This window comes from Microplitis mediator, chromosome 2 (genome assembly GCF_029852145.1).
Source record: "Microplitis mediator isolate UGA2020A chromosome 2, iyMicMedi2.1, whole genome shotgun sequence".
NCBI classification, from domain to species: Eukaryota; Metazoa; Arthropoda; class Insecta; order Hymenoptera; family Braconidae; genus Microplitis; species Microplitis mediator.
The window spans coordinates 24,013,195-24,029,345 of NC_079970.1; the positions used below are offsets into that span (position 1 = coordinate 24,013,195).

Below are 16,151 nucleotides of genomic sequence, written 5' to 3' on the forward strand. Positions count from 1 at the left end.
GATCAGAAAGTCCTTAATTTTTGTTGTTTCCAATTCAAGTATTATTATTAAATTAATATGCATCAGAGGATATATACTTTCTCTGAATATCTAATCTCAATACTGCAATTAGTCCTTAATCTCATTTCACATTCACCACAAATTTAAAAACCGCCACATAATTTTTATATTTTTATTATTTTAAATTAAACAATAATCAAATTACGTCAGGAAATTTTATAACCATGAGAAAGAATGCTGCGGTTTTAATAATTTATAAAGTTTAAAAATAATAATTAAAATAAAATTAAGGATCCAAGATCGAGGACCGATGATCGATGATCTTTGGGCCACTATTTGATTTCTCTCTCCGGGTATTTTATATATTTTCTGAATGAGCTGGTGTATAATATGCCATCATCACACATGCCACTGCCACCACTGTCCCGTTATAGTTTTTATAAGACGTTGAGTGGGTCAGCGGGACTTATTTACTCCATCGACGTGTACATGCAGCACCAATATCACCACCAACAGCCATTACATTGAGTGTGTATAAATCCGTGGGGCCTGGTGGGGCCTTTTTAGTCTCAAAGTACAACGCGTGCTTGTCTTCTCACTGGGCATTGAGCGATATTAGTGATCGGGAACACGAGATACCTGTCGCACGTACTTTTTATTCGCTTACAAAATTACCAACACTTGTTAAACAACTTATTTTTTATTTGTGATATTAATAACCGACTTTTTTTTATTTAATTTTATTTGAAAAAAAAAAAAAAAATAATTTATGATTTTATTTAAATTGTGAATTAAATTTAAATATGAAGTTCACGGCTTATTTATTGCTACTGATGATTGGTATGTAAAAAATTTAATTATCGATTATTTATAAATTTTTAAACTTTGTAAAAGAAAATTTTTTTTTTACCGTTGGTTAAACTTTGCTATTTTGTAAATTATATTTAAATAATCAGTCACACACTAGATAACATTAAATTGCACATATTATCGTTAATTTTAAAAAAAATGAGAACCAAGGAGTTTTATTACCGTAAGATCTAGAATGTACGTTAGAATGTCCTCGAATACATAAAAAAAATTAATTATTTATTTAAAACTTATCGATGAGAAAATTTAAATATTTAATCAACGGTAAAAAAAAAAAATAATTATTCTTCTGTAAAAAGTATATATATTTTATTCTGTGCTATAATCTGTCATACATTTTCTCAGGCTGACTACAATTATTTTATATTTAATTTATATCTAAAAAAACACATTCTTACTTTTCTGATTACTAACACGTCCGTCTATTCCACACATCTATCAATAGTCTGTATATAAATTTATAAATAATAACTCATAATATCACAAAAATCTTTCAAATAAATATCTAAGGACTTTCATTTTTTACAACTAAAAAAAACCAAAGCTTCTATTATATTTTTTTATATAAAATTAGAACTGTCCATTTCACGAACTAGATTACCAGGGGCTCGTACTAGAAAGTGGAAATTAATAGTTTGTATTGGTCATGTAAAAAAAATATATAAATAATTATATCAAGTTGGCTGTAAAAAAATATTCTATGGGTTATTTAGACTACATAATAATAATATATATATAAATATATAATTACGAACAATGTCAACGTAATGGAATCGCAATGATATTTTTAAAGAATAAAATATTTAAAATAATTATTGACGATCGCGTGATACTTAGATGAAATAGAAAGGTATTTAATACGTTATCATAAATATACGGAAATATCATGTCAGTTTTATCCTCCCTTAATTAGATACTGTCATTTAATTTCACTTATTTCCATCCTAGTGTCAGTGACATATAAAAATAAATGATAATTAAATTATTTTATAATTTAATAAAAATCATTTTAATTTTACGCGGCAATTATTTAATTTTTAAATTTCCGCGGCAAATTTTAAATTTAAAAAATAAATAATTTATTGATGGTCATTGTCAGGTCATCGAGATTGTCGTCAGGTCATCGGAGTACAATCACATCAAGTAGGTCACTAGGCTATGGCCAATGGCACACCTCAGGTTTATTGTAAATCGCCGTTTTGTATATAAATATATATAGATTTTTTTGCCATATGAGTTTTTGTAAGTTTCCGCAATTAAAATTTTTTACTCTAAAAGAAAAATTAGAAGACGTCAATTGCCAGCTTGGGTTTAGATTTAAAATATAGTCAGGTAAAATATTAAATGATAAATTTCGAGTAACGGTAATTTGCGCTCGATGAGAAAAATTTACTGAGCTTGTCGTCTGCTGATCTTACTCATAGAATTATATTTAATGATCATACAAATAACATATATGAGTAACTCGCATCATTACACGTATTATTAGACACATGCAAAGTTATTTACTATATATATATATATATATATATATATATATGTATGTAGACGTTAAAAGTACAAGTAGCTAAATTGCTAAATAGTTATTGGCACTTAGTACTTGCAGTGATTATTATTATCACTGTGGCCTTATGATGAAAGGGAAAATTTACTTTCTCTTATAATTATATTGATTACTAATAAATATAATAGTACGTGTTGATTGATTATTTAAGTACTAATATTGCGATACGTAATTATTAATTAATAAACTTACATTTAGCTGCAATTAATTATTTCCTAATAAAAATATATTTATTTTATTGTGGATTTATAAATTTACAATTTAAATATTAATTGTAATAAAGATCATAGCACAGAGTAGTATAAATAACAGATAAACCAGTAGCAGATGTAGAGAAAATGTGGAAGAAAAACGAAATGGCGGTTTGGTGTTTTAGGATGTACATGGAGAGAAACAATAAGTACCTGTGTACTGGAATCAGACTTTGGTTTCATGCTTAACTGTGTCTTCAAAAAATCATCCCTCTTTCGAGTAAGAAATCTTGGCGGTGTCAAAGGCTACGTCGGCCTCGGTGAGTGTCCGACGAAGAATTCTCATTTTTTTTCTGCTTTTCTCTGTTTACTGTAAAAAATTAACGGAGTGAACGCGGATTAAATCCGGAGTGGATATGACTGTATATTTATTTAATCCCCTCTGAGTAATTTTTACATCAAAACTCCGAATTGGAGTGAATGCGGATTTAATTAAAATCCAGATCACTGAAAAAACGAACATTTTTACGCTGGATTCGGAATGATCTTTGAAAAAACTCCGGAACTCCGTGAATTTGAATTTAAATAAAATCCGCATTCACTCCTGATTTTTTACAGTGTAAATTTGTAATTAACCACATGAATATATGACTAAGTATCACTAAATTAGGTCATTGCAAGTGACCTTGAAATAATTCGAGGGCACTTTCAAAATTCCATAGTGTTTTGAATGTAAAAAAAATTCCCGCGGATTTTAAAAAACTTGCCTGCTTGTAACTTTAAATTTATTTATTTAAAATCGTCATACTAATTTTTAAATAATTTATTTTCAATGCATGTAAATATACTTTGTATGATAAATTCTATTGATTGCACAAACAATTAAATCTTCTAACACTTTTTATATTTTTCTATAAATAATAAATTTTTTCACACTAAAAAAAAGAATTTTTTGTTAAATATTTCATAATATAAGTAAATATCTACACCGTGTACAAAGATTACGACAGGTACAGCTCTTCGACCTAGATATCTTTCATCTCATATAATATTAAAAAAAATATATATATATATATCTAGTATTTATGGATATGAATAATTCATAAAACATTAAAACTCATCATATCAATAATATAAAAGATGTATGTAAAAAATGTCTCATTGCCATAAAAAGTGTTTTGCTTGTATGTAAATTAATATATATCTATTAATATAAAATATACATTATCCTTATATATGCTATTGACATAAATCCATTGCACAATTGTTTAGTCTCGTAAAAATAATTAGTTGAGCTAAAAAGTAATCACTTGATCTTTGTACGGACACGTGACTTGGAATAATAAATTTCAGGTTTTTCTGTCGGCGATGAACTCGGGTTCCGGGAGTCATTATCCAACTTGGACATCAGCAAGAGACGAAGTGTGCAAGCCGATGCCGGAAATAATGTTGGTATAGGTAATGGGGTAAGTTGACTTTACTTTAATTATTGACTGGTTATTTAATTTATACAGCTTTTTTTTTTTTTTCGATCAAATATGTCGTAATATAAATTATAGATGCTATTTATTTATTTTTTATTTCAGCAATATTTATGAAAGTACTAAATTATCTTTTTACTGGTAATAAAAATATTAAATTTTGCAATGAAATATTATTTTTTATTTTCGAAATATTACTTGTTGTCTCATGGGTCAGTTGGCTCGAAATTATGATTACATATAATTTATAAGTAAATATATTTGTTTTATTCAAACAAGTTAACGAACTTTAAATTATAGACCGGTAATTCAATTCGGCGGTTAATTTAAAATTTTAAATTTATAGTTCATCAAAAGAGATGACGCGAGAGCAAACGCAAAAATAGTACCGCCGTTCAAACCACTGCCTCCAGGTGCGTCGAGGCCAATGGCTCCGCAACCTGAACATCAGCGGCTGGTTGTCCAGAAAAACTCGACGGCCTTGAGAACGATTCCAGCCCCATCTTTGACGGCGATGCAAGAGGCCGCGGCACTGCGTCAGCAGAAATTGCAACAGCAGCAGAAACTAGCATTGCAACAGCAGCACCAGCAGCAGCAACTCCAGCAGAAGCAGCTTCAGCAGCAGCAGCTCCAGCAACAGCAGCAGCTCCAACAGCAGCAGCTTCAACAACAGCAGCAACAACGTGCTCAGTACGAAGCTAAACTACGTCAGCAACAGAGGCTCCAACAAGAAGCAGTAGCTCTCAAGGTTCTGAAAGAGCAACGTCAGCAACAGCAAGAAGCTCTTGCTCAATATCAGAAATTGTCTCTCCAACATCAGCAGGTCATGCCTCAGTCACTGGGTCTCCAGACCAAGCGCATTCAGGTGAATAGTCTTCTTTAATTAAGTCACGTGGCAGTTCCTATTCATGTCTAGCTAAATCAAGTGAAATAATGAACCTGTATAATGGAATATTTAAATGAACCATCCGCTATGTTAATATTTTAACTATCGGGTCGTGTCGCGTAGCGTCAATACATTCTGCCGGTCGGAACTTTCTAAAGATGACGCGGCCTTATCTCGAGTTTAAATTAAACTCGACAATTTTCTTCTCCTTTCTTATTCCGTCATGGTGTTTTTAAATGCTTTGTAGGTACCACAGACTATCGTAGTGAATAGCAATGACGTCTCCTATAGCCAACCGTTACCGCACATCGTTGCTGCGATACCTCCAGCAGGAAGCGTCGTCAACATGAACAACAGAATCGCCAGTGATTCAAAGCCTCTGACAAGCGTAGTATCAGTTAGCAATAGTGGGCTGCCTTTTATTGCGATGCCTGAGTCTTCTGCCCAATTGACTGACCGGATCAGCCACAGCCCGGCTGTTAGTCAAGAGTCGGACAACCAGTTGTCCAAAGACAACTATATCCAGGTACTTGATAATTAATATTTGTATTTATCTATTTTATTAATTGATGATTATTTGATAATTATCGCGACAGCTACCACTGCCGAATGATGAAATGATCGCGTCGGTTAATGAAATGACTCTGCAGTCTCTCAATCCAGCGAGCACGGCGGAAGCTCTCGAGTCATCGAAGCAACAGAATGAAAAACGTCAGTCATTGCCGTCGCTGGCGCCCATTCAAGGAATGGAGACCTCGCTTAAGGCTCTTGCAGAAGCTAGCAACATCACTCTTGAAGCTCTCGAAGCGGCCATTTTGCTCAGACAACAGCAGCTGCTGGACAAGCAGCAGGGAACTACTACGACGAGCTCGACCACTACGCAAGCTCCAATTAAAACGTAAAATAAATTACTTAAAATATTATTGTTTTCCAACTCTCTAAGTATATTTTATATTTTTCTCTACTAGAGGACACTCTAAGAAACAAAAAACGTTTATATTGTGTTGGATTATTCCCAACAGGAAAAAAGTTACGGGCTTCTCTTCATAGAGAATCGTCTATACCATGTCCACCCATGTCCACCCATGTCCACCCACCCTTATATGGGTCTGAAATCAGAAAATAAATTTTTCTCAGGTCTTTTTTTGGCTTCTCCCACTTGTGGACACTCTAAGGAACAAAAAACGTTAGTATTGTGTTGGATTATTCCCAACAGGAAAAAAGTTACGGGCTTCTCTTCATAGAGAATCGTCTATACCATGTCCACCCATCTCCACCCATGTCCACCCACCCTCATATGGGTCTGAAATCAAAAAATAAATTTTTCTCAGGTCTTTTTTTGGCTTCTCCCACTTGTGGACACTCTAAGGAACAAAAAACGTTAATATTGTGTTGGATTATTCCCAACAGGAAAAAAGTTACGGGCTTCTCTTCATAGAGAATCGTCTATACCATGTCCACCCATCTCCACCCATGTCCACCCACCCTCATATGGGTCTGAAATCAAAAAATAAATTTTTCTCAGGTCTTTTTTTGGCTTCTCCCACTTGTGGACACTCTAAGGAACAAAAAACGTTAATATTGTGTTGGATTATTCCCAACAGGAAAAAAGTTACGGGCTTCTCTTCATAGAGAATCGTCTATACCATGTCCACCCATGTCCACCCATCTCCACCCATGTCCACCCACTCTCATATGGGTCTGAAATCAAAAAATAAATTTTTCTCAGGTCTTTTTTTGGCTTCTCCCACTTGTGGACACTCTAAGGAACAAAAAACGTTAATATTGTGTTGGATTATTCCCAACAGGAAAAAAGTTACGGGCTTCTCTTCATAGAGAATCGTCTATACCATGTCCACCCATCTCCACCCATGTCCACCCACCCTCATATGGGTCTGAAATCAGAAAATAAATTTTTCTCAGGTCTTTTTTTGGCTTCTCCCACTTGTGGACACTCTAAGGAACAAAAAACGTTAATATTGTGTTGGATTATTCCCAACAGGAAAAAAGTTACGGGCTTCTCTTCATAGAGAATCGTCTATACCATGTCCACCCATGTCCACCCACCCTCATATGGGTCTGAAATCAGAAAATAAATTTTTCTCAGGTCTTTTTTTGGCTTCTCCCACTTGTGGACACTCTAAGGAACAAAAAACGTTAATATTGTGTTGGATTATTCCCAACAGGAAAAAAGTTACGGGCTTCTCTTCATAGAGAATCGTCTATACCATGTCCACCCATGTCCACCCACCCTCATATGGGTCTGAAATCAGAAAATAAATTTTTCTCAGGTCTTTTTTTGGCTTCTCCCACTTGTGGACACTCTAAGGAACAAAAAACGTTTATATTGTGTTGGATTATTCCCAACAGGAAAAAAGTTACGGGCTTCTCTTCATAGAGAATCGTCTATACCATGTCCACCCATGTCCACCCACCCTCATATGGGTCTGAAATCAGAAAATAAATTTTTCTCAGGTCTTTTTTTGGCTTCTCCCACTTGTGGACACTCTAAGGAACAAAAAACGTTAATATTGTGTTGGATTATTCCGAACAGGAATAAAGTTACGGGCTTCTCTTCATAGAGAATCGTCTATACCATGTCCACCCATGTCCACCCACCCTCATATGGGTCTGAAATCAGAAAATAAATTTTTCTCAGGTCTTTTTTTGGCTTCTCCCACTTGTGGACACTCTAAGGAACAAAAAACGTTTATATTGTGTTGGATTATTCCCAACAGGAAAAAAGTTACGGGCTTCTCTTCATAGAGAATCGTCTATACCATGTCCACCCATGTCCACCCACCCTCATATGGGTCTGAAATCAGAAAATAAATTTTTCTCAGGTCTTTTTTTGGCTTCTCCCACTTGTGGACACTCTAAGGAACAAAAAACGTTCATATTGTGTTGGATTATTCCCAACAGGAAAAAAGTTACGGGCTTCTCTTCATAGAGAATCGTCTATACCATGTCCACCCATGTCCACCCACCCTCATATGGGTCTGAAATCAGAAAATAAATTTTTCTCAGGTCTTTTTTTGGCTTCTCCCACTTGTGGACACTCTAAGGAACAAAAAACGTTTATATTGTGTTGGATTATTCCCAACAGGAAAAAAGTTACGGGCTTCTCTTCATAGAGAATCGTCTATACCATGTCCACCCATGTCCACCCACCCTCATATGGGTCTGAAATCAGAAAATAAATTTTTCTCAGGTCTTTTTTTGGCTTCTCCCACTTGTGGACACTCTAAGGAACAAAAAACGTTAATATTGTGTTGGATTATTCCCAACAGGAAAAAAGTTACGGGCTTCTCTTCATAGAGAATCGTCTATACCATGTCCACCCATGTCCACCCACCCTCATATGGGTCTGAAATCAGAAAATAAATTTTTCTCAGGTCTTTTTTTGGCTTCTCCCACTTGTGGACACTCTAAGGAACAAAAAACGTTAATATTGTGTTGGATTATTCCCAACAGGAAAAAAGTTACGGGCTTCTCTTCATAGAGAATCGTCTATACCATGTCCACCCATGTCCACCCACCCTCATATGGGTCTGAAATCAGAAAATAAATTTTTCTCAGGTCTTTTTTTGGCTTCTCCCACTTGTGGACACTCTAAGGAACAAAAAACGTTTATATTGTGTTGGATTATTCTCAACAGGAAAAAAGTTACGGGCTTCTCTTCATAGAGAATCGTCTATACCATGTCCACCCATGTCCACCCACCCTCATATGGGTCTGAAATCAGAAAATAAATTTTTCTCAGGTCTTTTTTTGGCTTCTCCCACTTGTGGACACTCTAAGGAACAAAAAACGTTTATATTGTGTTGGATTATTCTCAACAGGAAAAAAGTTACGGGCTTCTCTTCATAGAGAATCGTCTATACCATGTCCACCCATGTCCACCCACCCTCATATGGGTCTGAAATCAGAAAATAAATTTTTCTCAGGTCTTTTTTTGGCTTCTCCCACTTGTGGACACTCTAAGGAACAAAAAACGTTAATATTGTGTTGGATTATTCCCAACAGGAAAAAAGTTACGGGCTTCTCTTCATAGAGAATCGTCTATACCATGTCCACCCATGTCCACCCACCCTCATATGGGTCTGAAATCAGAAAATAAATTTTTCTCAGGTCTTTTTTTGGCTTCTCCCACTTGTGGACACTCTAAGGAACAAAAAACGTTTATATTGTGTTGGATTATTCCCAACAGGAAAAAAGTTACGGGCTTTTCTTCATAGAGAATCGTCTATACCATGTCCACCCATGTCCACCCACCCTCATATGGGTCTGAAATCAGAAAATAAATTTTTCTCAGGTCTTTTTTTGGCTTCTCCCACTTGTGGACACTCTAAGGAACAAAAAACGTTTATATTGTGTTGGATTATTCCCAACAGGAAAAAAGTTACGGGCTTCTCTTCATAGAGAATCGTCTATACCATGTCCACCCATGTCCACCCACCCTCATATGGGTCTGAAATCAGAAAATAAATTTTTCTCAGGTCTTTTTTTGGCTTCTCCCACTTGTGGACACTCTAAGGAACAAAAAACGTTTATATTGTGTTGGATTATTCCCAACAGGAAAAAAGTTACGGGCTTCTCTTCATAGAGAATCGTCTATACCATGTCCACCCATGTCCACCCACCCTCATATGGGTCTGAAATCAGAAAATAAATTTTTCTCAGGTCTTTTTTTGGCTTTACCCACTTGTGGACACTCTAAGGAACAAAAAACGTTGATATTGTGTTGGATTATTCCCAACAGGAAAAAAGTTACGGGCTTTTCTTCATAGAGAATCGTCTATACCATGTCCACCCATGTCCACCCACCCTCATATGGGTCTGAAATCAGAAAATAAATTTTTCTCAGGTCTTTTTTTGGCTTCTCCCACTTGTGGACACTCTAAGGAACAAAAAACGTTAATATTGTGTTGGATTATTCCCAACAGGAAAAAAGTTACGGGCTTCTCTTCATAGAGAATCGTCTATACCATGTCCACCCATGTCCACCCACCCTCATATGGGTCTGAAATCAGAAAATAAATTTTTCTCAGGTCTTTTTTTGGCTTCTCCCACTTGTGGACACTCTAAGGAACAAAAAACGTTTATATTGTGTTGGATTATTCCCAACAGGAAAAAAGTTACGGGCTTCTCTTCATAGAGAATCGTCTATACCATGTCCACCCATGTCCACCCACCCTCATATGGGTCTGAAATCAGAAAATAAATTTTTCTCAGGTCTTTTTTTGGCTTCTCCCACTTGTGGACACTCTAAGGAACAAAAAACGTTTATATTGTGTTGGATTATTCTCAACAGGAAAAAAGTTACGGGCTTCTCTTCATAGAGAATCGTCTATACCATGTCCACCCATGTCCACCCACCCTCATATGGGTCTGAAATCAGAAAATAAATTTTTCTCAGGTCTTTTTTTGGCTTCTCCCACTTGTGGACACTCTAAGGAACAAAAAACGTCAATATTGTGTTGGATTATTCCCAACAGGAAAAAAGTTACGGGCTTCTCTTCATAGAGAATCGTCTATACCATGTCCACCCATGTCCACCCACCCTCATATGGGTCTGAAATCAGAAAATAAATTTTTCTCAGGTCTTTTTTTGGCTTCTCCCACTTGTGGACACTCTAAGGAACAAATAACGTTAATATTGTGTTGGATTATTCCCAACAGGAAAAAAGTTACGGGCTTCTCTTCATAGAGAATCGTCTATACCATGTCCACCCATGTCCACCCACCCTCATATGGGTCTGAAATCAGAAAATAAATTTTTCTCAGGTCTTTTTTTGGCTTCTCCCACTTGTGGACACTCTAAGGAACAAAAAACGTTTATATTGTGTTGGATTATTCCCAACAGGAAAAAAGTTACGGGCTTCTCTTCATAGAGAATCGTCTATACCATGTCCACCCATGTCCACCCACCCTCATATGGGTCTGAAATCAGAAAATAAATTTTTCTCAGGTCTTTTTTTGGCTTCTCCCACTTGTGAACACTCTAAGGAACAAAAAACGTTTATATTGTGTTGGATTATTCCCAACAGGAAAAAAGTTACGGGCTTCTCTTCATAGAGAATCGTCTATACCATGTCCACCCATGTCCACCCACCCTCATATGGGTCTGAAATCAGAAAATAAATTTTTCTCAGGTCTTTTTTTGGCTTTACCCACTTGTGGACACTCTAAGGAACAAAAAACGTTAATATTGTGTTGGATTATTCCCAACAGGAAAAAAGTTACGGGCTTCTCTTCATAGAGAATCGTCTATACCATGTCCACCCATGTCCACCCACCCTCATATGGGTCTGAAATCAGAAAATAAATTTTTCTCAGGTCTTTTTTTGGCTTCTCCCACTTGTGGACACTCTAAGGAACAAAAAACGTTTATATTGTGTTGGATTATTCCCAACAGGAAAAAAGTTACGGGCTTCTCTTCATAGAGAATCGTCTATACCATGTCCACCCATGTCCACCCACCCTCATATGGGTCTGAAATCAGAAAATAAATTTTTCTCAGGTCTTTTTTTGGCTTCTCCCACTTGTGGACACTCTAAGGAACAAAAAACGTTAATATTGTGTTGGATTATTCCCAACAGGAAAAAAGTTACGGGCTTCTCTTCATAGAGAATCGTCTATACCATGTCCACCCATGTCCACCCACCCTCATATGGGTCTGAAATCAGAAAATAAATTTTTCTCAGGTCTTTTTTTGGCTTCTCCCACTTGTGGACACTCTAAGGAACAAAAAACGTTTATATTGTGTTGGATTATTCTCAACAGGAAAAAAGTTACGGGCTTCTCTTCATAGAGAATCGTCTATACCATGTCCACCCATGTCCACCCACCCTCATATGGGTCTGAAATCAGAAAATAAATTTTTCTCAGGTCTTTTTTTGGCTTCTCCCACTTGTGGACACTCTAAGGAACAAAAAACGTTTATATTGTGTTGGATTATTCTCAACAGGAAAAAAGTTACGGGCTTCTCTTCATAGAGAATCGTCTATACCATGTCCACCCATGTCCACCCACCCTCATATGGGTCTGAAATCAGAAAATAAATTTTTCTCAGGTCTTTTTTTGGCTTCTCCCACTTGTGGACACTCTAAGGAACAAAAAACGTTAATATTGTGTTGGATTATTCCGAACAGGAATAAAGTTACGGGCTTCTCTTCATAGAGAATCGTCTATACCATGTCCACCCATGTCCACCCACCCTCATATGGGTCTGAAATCAGAAAATAAATTTTTCTCAGGTCTTTTTTTGGCTTCTCCCACTTGTGGACACTCTAAGGAACAAAAAACGTTTATATTGTGTTGGATTATTCCCAACAGGAAAAAAGTTACGGGCTTCTCTTCATAGAGAATCGTCTATACCATGTCCACCCATGTCCACCCACCCTCATATGGGTCTGAAATCAGAAAATAAATTTTTCTCAGGTCTTTTTTTGGCTTCTCCCACTTGTGGACACTCTAAGGAACAAAAAACGTTCATATTGTGTTGGATTATTCCCAACAGGAAAAAAGTTACGGGCTTCTCTTCATAGAGAATCGTCTATACCATGTCCACCCATGTCCACCCACCCTCATATGGGTCTGAAATCAGAAAATAAATTTTTCTCAGGTCTTTTTTTGGCTTCTCCCACTTGTGGACACTCTAAGGAACAAAAAACGTTTATATTGTGTTGGATTATTCCCAACAGGAAAAAAGTTACGGGCTTCTCTTCATAGAGAATCGTCTATACCATGTCCACCCATGTCCACCCACCCTCATATGGGTCTGAAATCAGAAAATAAATTTTTCTCAGGTCTTTTTTTGGCTTCTCCCACTTGTGGACACTCTAAGGAACAAAAAACGTTAATATTGTGTTGGATTATTCCCAACAGGAAAAAAGTTACGGGCTTCTCTTCATAGAGAATCGTCTATACCATGTCCACCCATGTCCACCCACCCTCATATGGGTCTGAAATCAGAAAATAAATTTTTCTCAGGTCTTTTTTTGGCTTCTCCCACTTGTGGACACTCTAAGGAACAAAAAACGTTAATATTGTGTTGGATTATTCCCAACAGGAAAAAAGTTACGGGCTTCTCTTCATAGAGAATCGTCTATACCATGTCCACCCATGTCCACCCACCCTCATATGGGTCTGAAATCAGAAAATAAATTTTTCTCAGGTCTTTTTTTGGCTTCTCCCACTTGTGGACACTCTAAGGAACAAAAAACGTTTATATTGTGTTGGATTATTCTCAACAGGAAAAAAGTTACGGGCTTCTCTTCATAGAGAATCGTCTATACCATGTCCACCCATGTCCACCCACCCTCATATGGGTCTGAAATCAGAAAATAAATTTTTCTCAGGTCTTTTTTTGGCTTCTCCCACTTGTGGACACTCTAAGGAACAAAAAACGTTTATATTGTGTTGGATTATTCTCAACAGGAAAAAAGTTACGGGCTTCTCTTCATAGAGAATCGTCTATACCATGTCCACCCATGTCCACCCACCCTCATATGGGTCTGAAATCAGAAAATAAATTTTTCTCAGGTCTTTTTTTGGCTTCTCCCACTTGTGGACACTCTAAGGAACAAAAAACGTTAATATTGTGTTGGATTATTCCCAACAGGAAAAAAGTTACGGGCTTCTCTTCATAGAGAATCGTCTATACCATGTCCACCCATGTCCACCCACCCTCATATGGGTCTGAAATCAGAAAATAAATTTTTCTCAGGTCTTTTTTTGGCTTCTCCCACTTGTGGACACTCTAAGGAACAAAAAACGTTTATATTGTGTTGGATTATTCCCAACAGGAAAAAAGTTACGGGCTTTTCTTTATAGAGAATCGTCTATACCATGTCCACCCATGTCCACCCACCCTCATATGGGTCTGAAATCAGAAAATAAATTTTTCTCAGGTCTTTTTTTGGCTTCTCCCACTTGTGGACACTCTAAGGAACAAAAAACGTTTATATTGTGTTGGATTATTCCCAACAGGAAAAAAGTTACGGGCTTCTCTTCATAGAGAATCGTCTATACCATGTCCACCCATGTCCACCCACCCTCATATGGGTCTGAAATCAGAAAATAAATTTTTCTCAGGTCTTTTTTTGGCTTCTCCCACTTGTGGACACTCTAAGGAACAAAAAACGTTTATATTGTGTTGGATTATTCCCAACAGGAAAAAAGTTACGGGCTTCTCTTCATAGAGAATCGTCTATACCATGTCCACCCATGTCCACCCACCCTCATATGGGTCTGAAATCAGAAAATAAATTTTTCTCAGGTCTTTTTTTGGCTTCTACCCACTTGTGGACACTCTAAGGAACAAAAAACGTTAATATTGTGTTGGATTATTCCCAACAGGAAAAAAGTTACGGGCTTCTCTTCATAGAGAATCGTCTATACCATGTCCACCCATGTCCACCCACCCTCATATGGGTCTGAAATCAGAAAATAAATTTTTCTCAGGTCTTTTTTTGGCTTCTCCCACTTGTGGACACTCTAAGGAACAAAAAACGTTAATATTGTGTTGGATTATTCCCAACAGGAAAAAAGTTACGGGCTTCTCTTCATAGAGAATCGTCTATACCATGTCCACCCATGTCCACCCACCCTCATATGGGTCTGAAATCAGAAAATAAATTTTTCTCAGGTCTTTTTTTGGCTTCTCCCACTTGTGGACACTCTAAGGAACAAAAAACGTTTATATTGTGTTGGATTATTCCCAACAGGAAAAAAGTTACGGGCTTCTCTTCATAGAGAATCGTCTATACCATGTCCACCCATGTCCACCCACCCTCATATGGGTCTGAAATCAGAAAATAAATTTTTCTCAGGTCTTTTTTTGGCTTCTCCCACTTGTGGACACTCTAAGGAACAAAAAACGTTAATATTGTGTTGGATTATTCCCAACAGGAAAAAAGTTACGGGCTTCTCTTCATAGAGAATCGTCTATACCATGTCCACCCATGTCCACCCACCCTCATATGGGTCTGAAATCAGAAAATAAATTTTTCTCAGGTCTTTTTTTGGCTTCTCCCACTTGTGGACACTCTAAGGAACAAAAAACGTTAATATTGTGTTGGATTATTCCCAACAGGAAAAAAGTTACGGGCTTCTCTTCATAGAGAATCGTCTATACCATGTCCACCCATGTCCACCCACCCTCATATGGGTCTGAAATCAGAAAATAAATTTTTCTCAGGTCTTTTTTTGGCTTCTCCCACTTGTGGACACTCTAAGGAACAAAAAACGTTTATATTGTGTTGGATTATTCCCAACAGGAAAAAAGTTACGGGCTTCTCTTCATAGAGAATCGTCTATACCATGTCCACCCATGTCCACCCACCCTCATATGGGTCTGAAATCAGAAAATAAATTTTTCTCAGGTCTTTTTTTGGCTTCTCCCACTTGTGGACACTCTAAGGAACAAAAAACGTTTATATTGTGTTGGATTATTCCCAACAGGAAAAAAGTTACGGGCTTCTCTTCATAGAGAATCGTCTATACCATGTCCACCCATGTCCACCCACCCTCATATGGGTCTGAAATCAGAAAATAAATTTTTCTCAGGTCTTTTTTTGGCTTCTCCCACTTGTGGACACTCTAAGGAACAAAAAACGTTTATATTGTGTTGGATTATTCCCAACAGGAAAAAAGTTACGGGCTTCTCTTCATAGAGAATCGTCTATACCATGTCCACCCATGTCCACCCACCCTCATATGGGTCTGAAATCAGAAAATAAATTTTTCTCAGGTCTTTTTTTGGCTTCTCCCACTTGTGGACACTCTAAGGAACAAAAAACGTTTATATTGTGTTGGATTATTCCCAACAGGAAAAAAGTTACGGGCTTCTCTTCATAGAGAATCGTCTATACCATGTCCACCCATGTCCACCCACCCTCATATGGGTCTGAAATCAGAAAATAAATTTTTCTCAGGTCTTTTTTTGGCTTCTCCCACTTGTGGACACTCTAAGGAACAAAAAACGTTTATATTGTGCTTGGATTATTCCCAACAGGAAAAAAGTTACGGGCTTCTCTTCATAGAGAATCGTCTATACCATGTCCACCCATGTCCACCCACCCTCATATGGTCTGAAATCAGAAAATAAATTTTTCTCAGGTCTTTTTTTGGCTTCTCCCACTTGTGGACACTCT

The 16,151-nt window shown here is 36.8% G+C and overlaps 1 protein-coding gene across 2 annotated transcripts in view; it reads left to right on the forward strand.

Annotated features, from left to right (window-relative positions):
• Positions 1-444: 444 nt before the first annotated feature.
• The window catches only part of LOC130662999 (probable basic-leucine zipper transcription factor Q), a 26,008-nt gene continuing 10,301 nt past the window's right edge, over positions 445-16,151 (forward strand). The window contains exons 1-6 of one of the 2 annotated variants that reach the window (XM_057462016.1): positions 445-840; positions 2,811-2,945; positions 3,979-4,091; positions 4,453-4,971; positions 5,240-5,518; positions 5,589-5,890. In XM_057462016.1, the coding sequence (XP_057317999.1) occupies positions 804-840; positions 2,811-2,945; positions 3,979-4,091; positions 4,453-4,971; positions 5,240-5,518; positions 5,589-5,890 (1,385 nt within the window). In that variant the 5' untranslated portion in view covers positions 445-803. The remainder of the gene's footprint in view (positions 841-2,810; positions 2,946-3,978; positions 4,092-4,452; positions 4,972-5,239; positions 5,519-5,588; positions 5,891-16,151) is intronic. The other variant, XM_057462017.1, reaches the window with a different exon arrangement.